The sequence below is a fragment of the Alosa pseudoharengus genome, unplaced genomic scaffold (genome assembly GCF_046254945.1).
Source record: "Alosa pseudoharengus isolate Yale_2024_CS ecotype anadromous, Long Island Sound unplaced genomic scaffold, YU_APseudo_1.1 YU_APseudo_1.1_scf_5, whole genome shotgun sequence".
Lineage (NCBI taxonomy): Eukaryota > Metazoa > Chordata > Actinopteri > Clupeiformes > Clupeidae > Alosa > Alosa pseudoharengus.
This window is the reverse complement of record NW_027468837.1, coordinates 41,808,879-41,821,378: the sequence shown is the minus strand read 5'-3', so window position 1 is coordinate 41,821,378 and position 12,500 is coordinate 41,808,879. Positions and strand designations below refer to the sequence as shown.

Here is a 12,500-nt window from a genome sequence, read left to right as displayed (position 1 = left end):
CGATGTGAACCTGTTAAATAGCTTTGTTTGAGAACAGAGGAGACCGCTTACTTCAACATTACGGGGGTATGTGTGAGGATGCAAAAATGCATCTAACCCGGATTTGTTTTACTGTGACTTCAGAAAGATGCTCTAAACACACATACTGGTAGACAAAAACACACATTATCACACACACTCACACAAACACACAAAAACACATGTGTGCGCACATAACTCTTCACTATCAGCAAACTGACACACACATGCACATACATACAACACAAAACAACACACCCACACACCCATTCTTCCCTGTCGGCACAAACAAACACACACACACACACACACATACACTCACATACACTCACATACACACACTCTTGTAGCTGAGAGCAGAGCTCTAATGGTTCTCGATGACTCTGTTGCGCTGGCTGGCCCTGCTTGGCACTTTCCTCCTGCCTATCCATGCCCCCTCCATGCCCCCTCCCATGCCCCCTCCATGCCCCCTCCATTCCCTCTGCCCCCTCCATGCCCTCTGCCCCCTCCATTCCCTCTGCCCCCTCCATGCCCCCTCCATGCCCTCTGCCCCCTCCCATGGCCCCTCCCATGCCCCCTCCATGCCCTCTGCCCCCTCCCATGCCCCCTCCCATGCCCTCTGCCCCTGGCAGCCTGTTCAGCCCGTGTGCCAACCCTGCTGCTGTTGCTGACTCTGCCCTTCCTGCCCTCCTGCCCCCTGGCACCGTGGTGCTGCCCCCTGGCACCGTGGCGCTGCCCCCTGGCACCGTGGCGCTGCCCCCTGGCCTAACGCTCTGCCAACGTGTTCTCAACGCTCTCACGTTCTGCCAACGCCTGCTGATGAGGAGAGAGAGGTGTTCTCAACGTTCTAACGCCCTGCTGATGAGGAGAGAGAGGTGTTCTCAACGTTCTAACGCCCTGCTGATGAGGAGAGAGAGGTGTTCTCAACGTTCTAACGCCCTGCTGATGAGGAGAGAGAGGTGTTCTCAACGTTCTAACGCCCTGCTGATGAGGAGAGAGAGGTGTTCTCAACGTTCTAACGCCCTGCTGATGAGGAGAGAGATGTGTTCTCAACGTTCTAATGCCCTGCTGATGAGGAGAGAGATGTGTTCTCAACGTTCTAATGTTCTAACGCCCTGCTGATGAGAAGAGAAAGGTGTTCTCAACGTTCTAATGCCCTGCTGATGATGAGAGAGAGGTGTTCTCAACGTTCTAATGTTCTAACGCCCTGCCGATGAGGAGAGAGAGGTGTTCTCAACGTTCTAATGCCCTGCTGATGAGGAGAGAGAGGTGTTCTCAACGTTCTAATGCCCTGCTGATGAGGAGAGAGAGGTGTTCTCAACGTTCTAATGCCCTGCTGATGAGGAGAGAGAGGTGTTCTCAACGTTCTAACGCCCTGCTGATGGGAAGAGAGAGGTGTTCTCAACGTTCTAATGCCCTGCTGATGAGGAGAGAGAGGTGTTCTCAACGTTCTAATGCCCAGGTGATGAGAAGAGAGAGGTGTTCTCAACGTTCTAACGCCCTGCTGATGAGGAGAGAGAGGTGTTCTCAACGTTCTAACGCCCTGCTGATGAGGAGAGAGAGGTGTTCTCAACGTTCTAACGCCCTGCTGATGAGGAGAGAGAGGTGTTCTCAACTTTCTAATGTTCTAACGCCCTGCTGATGAGAAGAGAGAGGTGTTCTCAACGTTCTAACGCCCTGCTGATGAGGAGAGAGAGGTGTTCTCAACGTTCTAATGCCCTGCTGATGAGGAGAGAGAGGTGTTCTCAACGTTCTAACGCCCTGCTGATGAGGAGAGAGAGGTGTTCTCAACGTTCTAATGCCCTGCTGATGAGGAGAGAGAGGTGTTCTCAACGTTCTAATGCCCTACTGATGAGGAGAGAGATGTGTTCTCAACGTTCTAATGCCCTGCTGATGAGGAGAGAGATGTGTTCTCAACGTTCTAATGTTCTAACGCCCTGCTGATGAGAAGAGAGAGGTGTTCTCAACGTTCTAACGCCCTGCTGATGAGGAGAGAGAGGTGTTCTCAACGTTCTAACGCCCTGCTGATGAGGAGAGAGAGGTGTTCTCAACGTTCTAATGCCCTGCTGATGAGGAGAGAGAGGTGTTCTCAACGTTCTAACGCCCTGCTGATGGGGAGAGAGAGGTGTTCTCAACGTTCTAATGCCCTGCTGATGAGGAGAGAGAGGTGTTCTCAACGTTCTAATGCCCAGGTGATGAGAAGAGAGAGGTGTTCTCAACGTTCTAACGCCCTGCTGATGAGGAGAGAGAGGTGTTCTCAACGTTCTAACGTTTTAACGCCCTGCTGATGAGAAGAGAGAGGTGTTCTCAACGTTCTAATGCCCTGCTGATGAGAAGAGAGAGGTGTTCTCAATGTTCTAATGCCCTGCTGATGAGGAGAGAGAGGTGTTCTCAACGTTCTAATGCCCTGCTGATGAGGAGAGAGAGGTGTTCTCAACGTTCTAATGCCCTGCTGATGAGGAGAGAGAGGTGTTCTCAACGTTCTAATGCCCTGCTGATGAGAAGAGAGAGGTGTTCTCAACCATCTAACGCCCTGCTGATGAGAAGAGAGAGGTGTTCTCAATGTTCTAATGCCCTGCTGATGAGGAGAGAGAGGTGTTCTCAACGTTCTAATGCCCTGCTGATGAGGAGAGAGAGGTGTTCTCAACGTTCTAATGCCCTGCTGATGAGAAGAGAGAGGTGTTCTCAACGTTCTAATGCCCTGCTGATGAGAAGAGAGAGGTGTTCTCAACGTTCTAACGTTCTAATGCCCTGCTGATGAGAAGAGAGAGGTGTTCTCAGCGTTCTAATGCCCTGCTGATGAGAAGAGAGAGGTGTTCTCAACGTTCTAACGTTCTAATGCCCTGCTGATGAGAAGAGAGAGGTGTTCTCAGCGTTCTAATGCCCTGCTGATGAGGAGAGAGAGGTGTTCTCAACGTTCTAACGTTCTAATGCCCTGCTGATGAGAAGAGAGAGGTGTTCTCAACGTTCTAACGTTCTAATGCCCTGCTGATGAGAAGAGAGAGGTGTTCTCAACGTTCTAACGTTCTAATGCCCTGCTGATGAGAAGAGAGAGGTGTTCTCAGCGCTCCTTCAACCCGTCAATGTTGGCCTCTCCAGACCCGTTTACAGCAGGTAACGCCCAGCAAATCTGACCTCTGAATTTATTTTCAAAGTGCGCCAAATTGATGCATTTAAACATTCCATGGGGCAGCCGTGGCCTACTGGTAAGGGCTTTGGGTTTGTAGGAAAAATGTGGGCGGGGGAAGTGGTTGAGCACTGCTCTCCCATGCCCTCATCCACGGCTGAAGATAGATAGATAGATAGATAGATAGATAGATAGATAGATAGATACTTTATTGATCCCCAAAGGGAAATTCAAGTTGAAGTGCCCTTGAGGAAGGCACCTAACCCCTCACTGGTCCTCGAGCGCCGCTGTTGATAGAGGCAGCTCACTGCGCCGGGATTAGTGTGTGCTTCACCTCACTGTGTGTACACTGTGTGCTGTGTGTGTTTTACTAATTCACGGATTGGGATAAATGCAGACCAAATTTCCCTCACGGGATCAAGAGTATATATACTTATACTTATTCAAATATACATATACATATACATATATACATCATTTTCTTACAGGGGAGCATGCCCTCAGACCCCCCTAGGTGCAGTTCTATGTCTAGTGACGTCCCAAATCAATACGGGACCTAACTTGACTGGATGTGAAAATAGCCACAGAGGTGACCAAGACACTAGCAATTATCTAGCTCTGTATACTTTCAAAAGTAAATCTTTGTTATTTGAAGTAGTCATTAATTTCAAGAATTAATTGCAATCATTGAAAATGTATTTTCCTTGTCCATTAATTGTATGATTTAATGAAAGGGGGTGGGATTTAACAAGTGTAAACTTCTTCCGACTCCTTTTCAAATATGTTAAGAAAAAACAAAAAAGGGAAGATCCTTGTTTTGTTGCTGTCTTGTTGACACGTTTCTTGCATATTTGAAATAAATGACAATCCAAATCAAATCAAAATCAAATTCTTGTCCCAAAAGTATTGCTAAACCACGATACTCAATATGTTGCCCCCCGGTGAGTCATTTTCCCTGTTGCACCGACACTGGATTTGAGGGTTCCCCCACCTGCCAAATCCCACTTTAACCACTGAATACACACAAACACACACACACACACACACACACATATGACACAGAGGCCTTGGCATCAGGGTAGTCATCCTTGAGCATGCAGGCAATAAACACACATACACATACACACACACACACACAAACACACACACACACACACAAACACACACACACACAGACAAACACACACACACACACACATACACACAACATGACACGACACAGAGGGCTCAGCATCAGGGGACTCATCACTGAGCTCACGGACTATGGACACACACACACACATATGTGCACACACACACACACACACACACACACATATGTGCACACACACACGCACACACACACATATGTACACACACACACACATACACACACATATGTGCACACACACACACACATACACACAAATATGTGCACACACACACACACACACACACACACACAAACAACATGACACGACACAGAGGGCTCAGCATCAGGGGACTTATCACTGAGCTCACGGACTAGGGACACACACACACATATGTGCACACACACACACACACACACACATATGTGCACACACACACGCACACACACTCACACACACACACACACAACATAACACAACACAGAGGGCTTAGCATCAGGGGACTCATCACTGAGCTCAGGCACTATGAGTTATACCATGGAGGGAGGTGTGTGTGTGTGTGTGTGTGAGTGAGAGAGAGAGAGAGAGAGAGTTTGTGTGTGTACTGTATGTGTGTGTGTATGTGTGTGTGTGTGTGTTTGTATGAGAGATGAGGGATGAACACCTCAGCTCATCTCCATCTCCGGCTCTCAAACATTAATCACTCACACACACACACACACACACACACACACACACCACTTCACACACACACACCACTTCACACACACACACACACACACACACACACACACACACACACACACACACACACACACACACCACTTCACACACACACGCACACACCACTTCACACACACACACACACACACACACCACTTCACACACACACACACACACACACACACACACACACCACTTCACATTTAAATTCTTTATTTGGATTAGAAGATAAGCATATATCATGGCATAATCCAAATGTGATTGAAAGGTGTACAACAGCAGCCAATATCCAGTCCATTATGCACATTAGGGGTAAAGGTGGCACCTACGCCTCCATATGTAGAGGCTACCAATTACTGCTGATACAGAGCAATATCTTGTCAGTTTCTTGGCCTTGTTCTTATGTAGTCCGCAGATCTGCAGGCCTCTTACACACATCTTGTGCACATGGCCTAAACTACCAAAAATGAGGGCAATGATTTTACAGGAGTAGCCAGAATTATTAAAAACATTGTACCACACACACACACACACACACACACACACCACTTCACACACACACACACACACACACACACACACACACACACCCTGATGCCTGCTGCAGCTTATCTACACATTCGGATATGTTATGGCCTCTGAGAGGCTTTGATATCTTTATGGCTTTTACACGCTTCCTGTGCACAGATAACCGCTGATCTGAATCGCATGTGAACCGCATACGAGCCGCATCTGGAGCGAATCTGGAGCGGATCTGAGCTGCACCTGGGTGTATTCCCTGCCCCCCCTCCTGCTTTACAGACTCCTGCTGGTCGCATGTTAGCAGTGATGACATCACAACACAGGGGTTTCAGAGGAGCCATGACAGCCACTTTGGATCAAAATTAAAGAACACTTTTAGTTTATACATGACAGCCATTTTGTATCTAAATTAAAAAACACTTTTAGTTTATACATGACAGCCATTTTGGAACACAGAGGCCTTGGCATCAGGGTAGTCATCCTTGAGCACGCAGGCAATAAACACACATACACACACACACACATATGTGCACACACACACACACACATATGTGCACACACACACATATGTGCACACACACACACACACACACACACACACACATACACACACACATACCAGTGCCCTGGGAGTCAGGATGACATTTTAATGTCAGCCATCCGTCATGCTCCTATGTTCCTGTAAGCATATGAGGTCATTCCAGCCAGGCCGTCCCCCTAACGCAAACCTCTTAGGGCCACATTAAAATGATGCACAGCCTCGCTGCCATGCCGACGGCACACACCGGCCCCTTAGTGACCGATCCACAACACATCAGCACCAGACCCGCACAGGATCAGGACTAAACCGCTTCCTCAGATCAGGACTAAACCAGCTCCTCAGATCAGATCAGGATTAAACCAGAGAGACGAAAGAGAGTAAGAAAGTAAGACCTGAGGTGTGGAGAGGGGTGGAGAGGTGGAGAGATGATGGAGAGGGGTGGAGAGAGGTGGAGAGATGATGGAGAGGTGATGGAGAGGTGGAGAGGTGGAGAGGGGCAGATAAACAAAAGAGAGAAAGTAAGTAAGACCTGAGGTGTGGAGAGGTGTGGAGAGGTGGAGAGATGATGGAGAGGTGTGGAGAGAGGTGGAGAGATGATGGAGAGATGATGGAGAGGTGGAGAGGTGATGGAGAGGTGGAGAGATGATGGAGAGGTGGAGAGATGATGGAGAGATGATGGAGAGGTGGAGAGGTGATGGAGAGGTGGAGAGATGATGGAGAGGTGGAGAGATGATGGAGAGGTGTGGAGAGGGGTGGAGAGGTGGAGAGGGGCAGATAAACGAAAGAGAGGAAGTAAGTAAGACCTGAGGTGTGGAGAGGGGTGGAGAGGTGGAGAGGGGCAGATAAACGAAAGAGAGGAAGTAAGTAAGACCTGAGGTGTGGAGAGGGGTGGAGGTGGAGAGATGATGGAGAGGTGGAGAGGGGCAGAGAGACGAAAGAGAGAAAGTAAGTAAGACCTGAGGTGTGGAGAGGGGTGGAGAGGTGGAGAGGTGGAGAGATGATGGAGAGGTGGAGAGGGGTGGAGAGGTGGAGAGGTGGAGAGGTGGAGAGATGATGGAGAGGTGGAGAGGTGGAGAGATGATGGAGAGGTGGAGAGGTGGAGAGGTGGAGAGGTGGAGAGGTGGAGAGGTGGAGAGATGATGGAGAGGTGGAGAGGTGGAGAGGGGTGGAGAGATGATGGAGAGGTGGAGAGGTGGAGAGGGGTGGAGAGGTGGAGAGGTGGAGAGGTGGAGAGGGGTGGAGAGGTGGAGAGGGGTGGAGAGGTGGAGAGATGATGGAGAGGTGGAGAGGGGCAGATAGACGAAAGAGAGGAAGTAAGTAAGACCTGAGGTGTGGAGAGGTGGAGAGGTGGAGAGGGGCAGATAGACGAAAGACAGAAAGTAAGTAAGACCTGAGGTGAGAAAGTCTTTCACTGGTGGTACACTGGATGGGAGGAGAGAGTCTACGAAAGAGAGGAAGGAGGGAGCGAGCGAAAGAGAGAGAAAAAGAAGTGTGTGTGTGTGTGTGTGTGTGTGTGTGAGAGATTGAGGGCTCTATCTTGCACACCAGTGCAATTGAATATTGTATACTCGCGCGTTAGTCTTTCCTATTTTGCAGTCAGCGCATATTGGAATGTTCCCTCCACAGGTACATGTGCGCCCACGGGGGCGTTTCAGCGAAAAGAGGGGGCGTGTTCCGGCGCAAACGGTCCCTGTTGATATTTTGCAGTTTCAGAAAACAAATCCGCCACAGACCAGGAACCTCCTGGTCTAAAGTCAGTGGCGCAAATTCAGATGCTATTTTAAGGGCGCATGCATGGCCACAGGCCTGCAGAAATAAATGCTGTGCACACCGATCTACAGACACCCTGTGCACAGATGGACACATTCAAACGCTTGATAATATTTGTCCATTTCCCAGTTTTGTTCGTGCATTGGTCAACTAAAAATTTAGTAGCCTATATAGTACATTTACATGCAATATCTTTACAACAACAACGCCTAATTACGACCTATTAATTTGGACAACTTTATACAGCCTTTAGTTTTGATCCAATTTACTGTTGTGTATGGCTTTAAACATTGTGTGCGCTTTAACATCAGCCTATAAGCATTATTCCAGCTGCGCTAAGGTTTTGACAAGCACCACAACTTTGCTATGTTCCCTCCATCCTTTTGTTGTTTTCAAAAAAACGTTTTATATCCATGATGGCCTTGAAGTCTTGAGTTTGTGAATTCGCTTAAATAAGCTTATTATGTGCTGTTAACCAGCAACCATAGACAGTAAAAGAAAGCAGCAAGTAGCCTTGGTTACAATTTCTGTAGTTGCTGCGTCCATTCATTGTTATTCTCTCTCCTGCTCAAACAAAAGTTGTGCGTGCATTAAGTTGATGATAACGTGTTTACAAACTCTACTTTACATAAAATAAATATTGTAAATAGCCTACTGTCATGCAGTTAATGGGATACTGTGCAGAGTTAGAAAGTTCAACTTGGAAACTGTTTCTGTTGCCTGATGGTAAGGTACAGCCGTAGCTTACACCTGCAGGAGCGCTTGCTTGGGCGCCTGTGTTGCGCAATGCACTTTGCTCCTCTCATCTATACGACGCAGTTCCCATTTCTCCAAACCATACAGAATTACAAGGACAAATATTGCTACACGAGGGAAATCAGTGTGGTGTCCGATGTGAAAAAATAGGTATAAATCTAGCGAACACATTTCCACGAATCACGGATGTGTTGATGACATAAATTAGGAAATATTAGAGGACTTAATGAGACGTGATGTTGAACTGCATGCCGATGCCATTTAACCCAAATGCCCCATCAGCAGCACGGGAGAGGAGAGCTTATCTGACAGATCTGCATTGTCTATACTCTATACTAAGGTAGATTACATTGGAAAAATATCACCATGCATTCATAACCTCGTGATTCAGTGAGAGTGATCCCAAAACATCGGAAAGTGACATTTCTGTATTACATTTTGTCAAGAGGAAAAATCAATAGCAAACTGTTCCCAACTGACTATAGCGCTGTGAACCGTTCCTGGCTGCGCCTGGCAATTCCGCCATCATAATAGCAATCCGCTATGGAACAAGCGTGCCTGTTGTTAAAGGGAATGTGAGATGACGCTCTGATTGGTTTATTGCACGTTACGCCCAAACCACACCCATGAGTAATGTAGCTACTACAGACCACCCCATTTTAGATTTGCGTCGGGCGCAACAGTCATGATCCCGCCGGTAAAATAGAAACAGCGCCCAAGATCCGCCCACAAAGCGATTTGTGCAAAGTGCAGCACAGAGCCCTGAGAGAGAAGTGTCTTATGGTGGTGGGATGAGTGTGTGTGTGTGTGTGTGTGTGTGTGTGTGTGTGTGTGTGTATATGTGTGTGTGTGTGTGTGTGTGTGTGTGTGTGTGTGTGTGTGTGTATATGTGTGTGTGTGTGTGTGTGTGTGTGTGTGTGTGTGTGTTAGAGGAGAGAGAGAGAAGTGTCTTACGCTGGTGGCATACTGGATGTCTCTCCAGATGGACGTCTCGCGGGACAGGTCTGACTCCTCAAACAGGTTGTCCAGGATGACCTCTCCGATCATGTCGTGGCGTGAGAAGCGGTCGAAGTCGAAGACGCTCAGGTGCAGCTTGCAGGTGGCCAGCTCGGCGTACGGCACGGGGAACTGGAAACTCTCGTCAAAGGTGGGGTGGAGCGTCTTGCGGTGGACGCGCGTCTGGAACTTGCGCTTGCGGTCGGGCAGCAGGTAGATCTTGACGTAGGGGTCAGAGCTTCCGCAGAAGTCCTTGGCCGGCAGGTCCAGCGCGCGTACGATGGTGACCAGCAGCTGCTCGCTCTCGTAGTCGTACTTGAGAGAGAAGTTGATCTTGCCGCAGTTCTTGCTGGGGTCGTGGTCGGCGGAGTGGTCAGCCTCCACGGCGCTCTGCTGGTAGAGTTCCGGCTGCAGGCGGCCCAGGCCCAAGTGCTTCTCCTCCGCATCCAGGAAGTCTGTGCCACCGTCCAGGCTGGCCACATGGTGCATCTGCCGGGGGAGGTGCTTCTTGAAGGAGCTGTGCCTGCAGACAGGAAGCAGAGGTCATACGGGCACCGCCCACTCACGCACAAACAGGAAGCAGAGGACAGCCGTCACACAGGCTCCGCCCACTCAGACACAATCTACTCTTACGATCTCCTCAAAAGCATCAGAGAAAAGTGTAAGAATAACGTTCATTTGTAATGTAGTCTACAATCTCATTGGTCTTCTAATGTAGTCTACAATCTCATTGGTCTTCTAATGTAGTCTACAATCTCATTGGTCTTCTAATGTAGTCTACAATCTCATTGGTCTTCTAATGTAGTCTACAATCTCATTGGTCTTCTAATGTAGTCTACAATCTCATTGGTCTTCTAATTGGTCTTCTAATGTAGCCTACAATCTCATTGGTCTTCTAATGCAGCGGTCCCCAACCACCGGGCTGCGGCCGCAGGACATTCCTAACCGGGCTGTAGCCTACGACATGAGTTTAAAAAAAAAAAAGCAAACTAAACTCAATTTAATTCGCAATAATGTCACGTTTTTACATGACATAGGCCTATATGCAGTTGTTTGATTGCACGCATGTTTGCATTTTGCAAGGTCTATTTTCTTACGTCTGTCTGTCCCGCCTTCAACACTTTACATATTGCCTTTAGCGCTGCGCAGCCTCAGGTAAGCTCTCTTCACTTGATCAGTTCTTGGCGAACGGTAGTGTCACACGAAGTTAGCTAAACTGCTAGAATGAGCAACAAAAAACAAGCATCTTTAGCAGGTCACTGGCCAGAGTGTTTGAGTTGCGAGAGCCGCTGCAGAGATTTCTTACAGAAAAAAAGTTTTAGTGATGAGGACTGGGTGTCAAAACTCGCTTACCTGTGTGACATATTCGGGTTGCTTAATGACCTCAACCTGTCACTCCAGGGGAGAATGACGACTGTCTTTAAACTGGCAGATAAAGTCGCTGCATTTAAAGCCAAGCTTGATTTGTGGGGACGACGAGTGGACCGGGGTGTATTTGATATGTTCCAAACAGTAGTGGGGGTTTTGGGAGAGACTGAGGCAGGGCCCTTTCTCTCGCAGCTGGTGCGCGATCACCTTGTTGCGCTTTCAAATGAGTTTGAGCGTTACTTCCCATCCTCCAAAGATCCACGGCAAACCAATGAGTGGGTCCGCAACCCATTTGTCAATATCCCGAATAGTCCTAACTTGTCAGCGCAGGAGAAAGAGCAATTGATCGAAATTGAAAATGACGGTGGTCTTAAGAGTGTGTATGAGGAAACCTCTCTTGCGGGTTTTTGGATCAAAACCAAAGCAGAATATCCCGAGATAGCCGTAAAAGCGCTGAAAACGTTGCTACCATTTCCCACCACGTATCTATGCGAGGCCGGGTTTTCGGCAATGACTGCAACTAAGACCAAATTGCGCAATCGACTGGACATTTCAAACACACTGAGGGTGTCACTGTCTTCAATCACCCCCAGATGGAACCTTCTTGTTGCAGGGAAACAAGCACAGGGCTCCCACTGATTATATTCGTAATGCACGTTTAGTTCCCATGTTTTGTTCCCATATTTTGTTAAGCATGTTCACACTTGATAGATGTAGCTTCAAGTTGTTCAATATTCATAGTTCATATTGTTCAATTTCACTTCTTCAAGTTCACGTTTTTCACATGTTTAAGAGTTTGTTACCTTCACTGTTCATACATAACTGGAGCTAGTTCTTTTCAAGTAATGCATGCACAACATGGAACCCCCCCGCCGGTCCGTGAAAAAAAATGGGAATCAAACCGGTCCATGGTACATAAAAGGTTGGGGACCCCTGTTCTAATGTAGCCTACAATCTCATTGGTCTTACCCACACACACACACACACACAAATAGTGCAAATAGACCCATTACACTCACACTCACAAAGACACACACAATAGTGCAAATAGAGACATTACACTCACATGCACACACACACACAAGTACACACACACACACACACACAAGTACACACACACACACACACACACACACACACACACACACACACACACACTGAAAGGTGCTCAGTAGTGATCAGGTCCGTGTTGTTACTAAACCCGTCCCTGGGTCTACCACTCTGCCAACAAAGGAAAGATTTTCTGTCAGCAGAACCCATCCAGACACACACACACACACACACACACACACTTACTGTACATACACACACACACACACTCACACACACACACACACTCACACACACACACACACACACACACACACACTTACTGTATATACACACATACACACACACACACACACACACACACACACATACACACATACACATACACATACACATACACATACACATACACATACACATACACATACACATACACATACACACATACACATGCACACACACACACACTTACTGTACATACACACACACACACACTCAC

At 47.8% G+C, this 12,500-nt stretch overlaps 1 protein-coding gene across 1 annotated transcript in view; it reads right to left on the bottom strand.

The window, feature by feature from the left end:
- syt6b (synaptotagmin VIb) overlaps positions 1-12,500 on the bottom strand; it is a 74,479-nt gene that overhangs the window by 11,714 nt on the left and 50,265 nt on the right. The window contains exon 3 of the mRNA XM_076269263.1: positions 9,542-10,106. Coding sequence (XP_076125378.1) covers positions 9,542-10,106 — 565 coding nt within the window. The remainder of the gene's footprint in view (positions 1-9,541; positions 10,107-12,500) is intronic.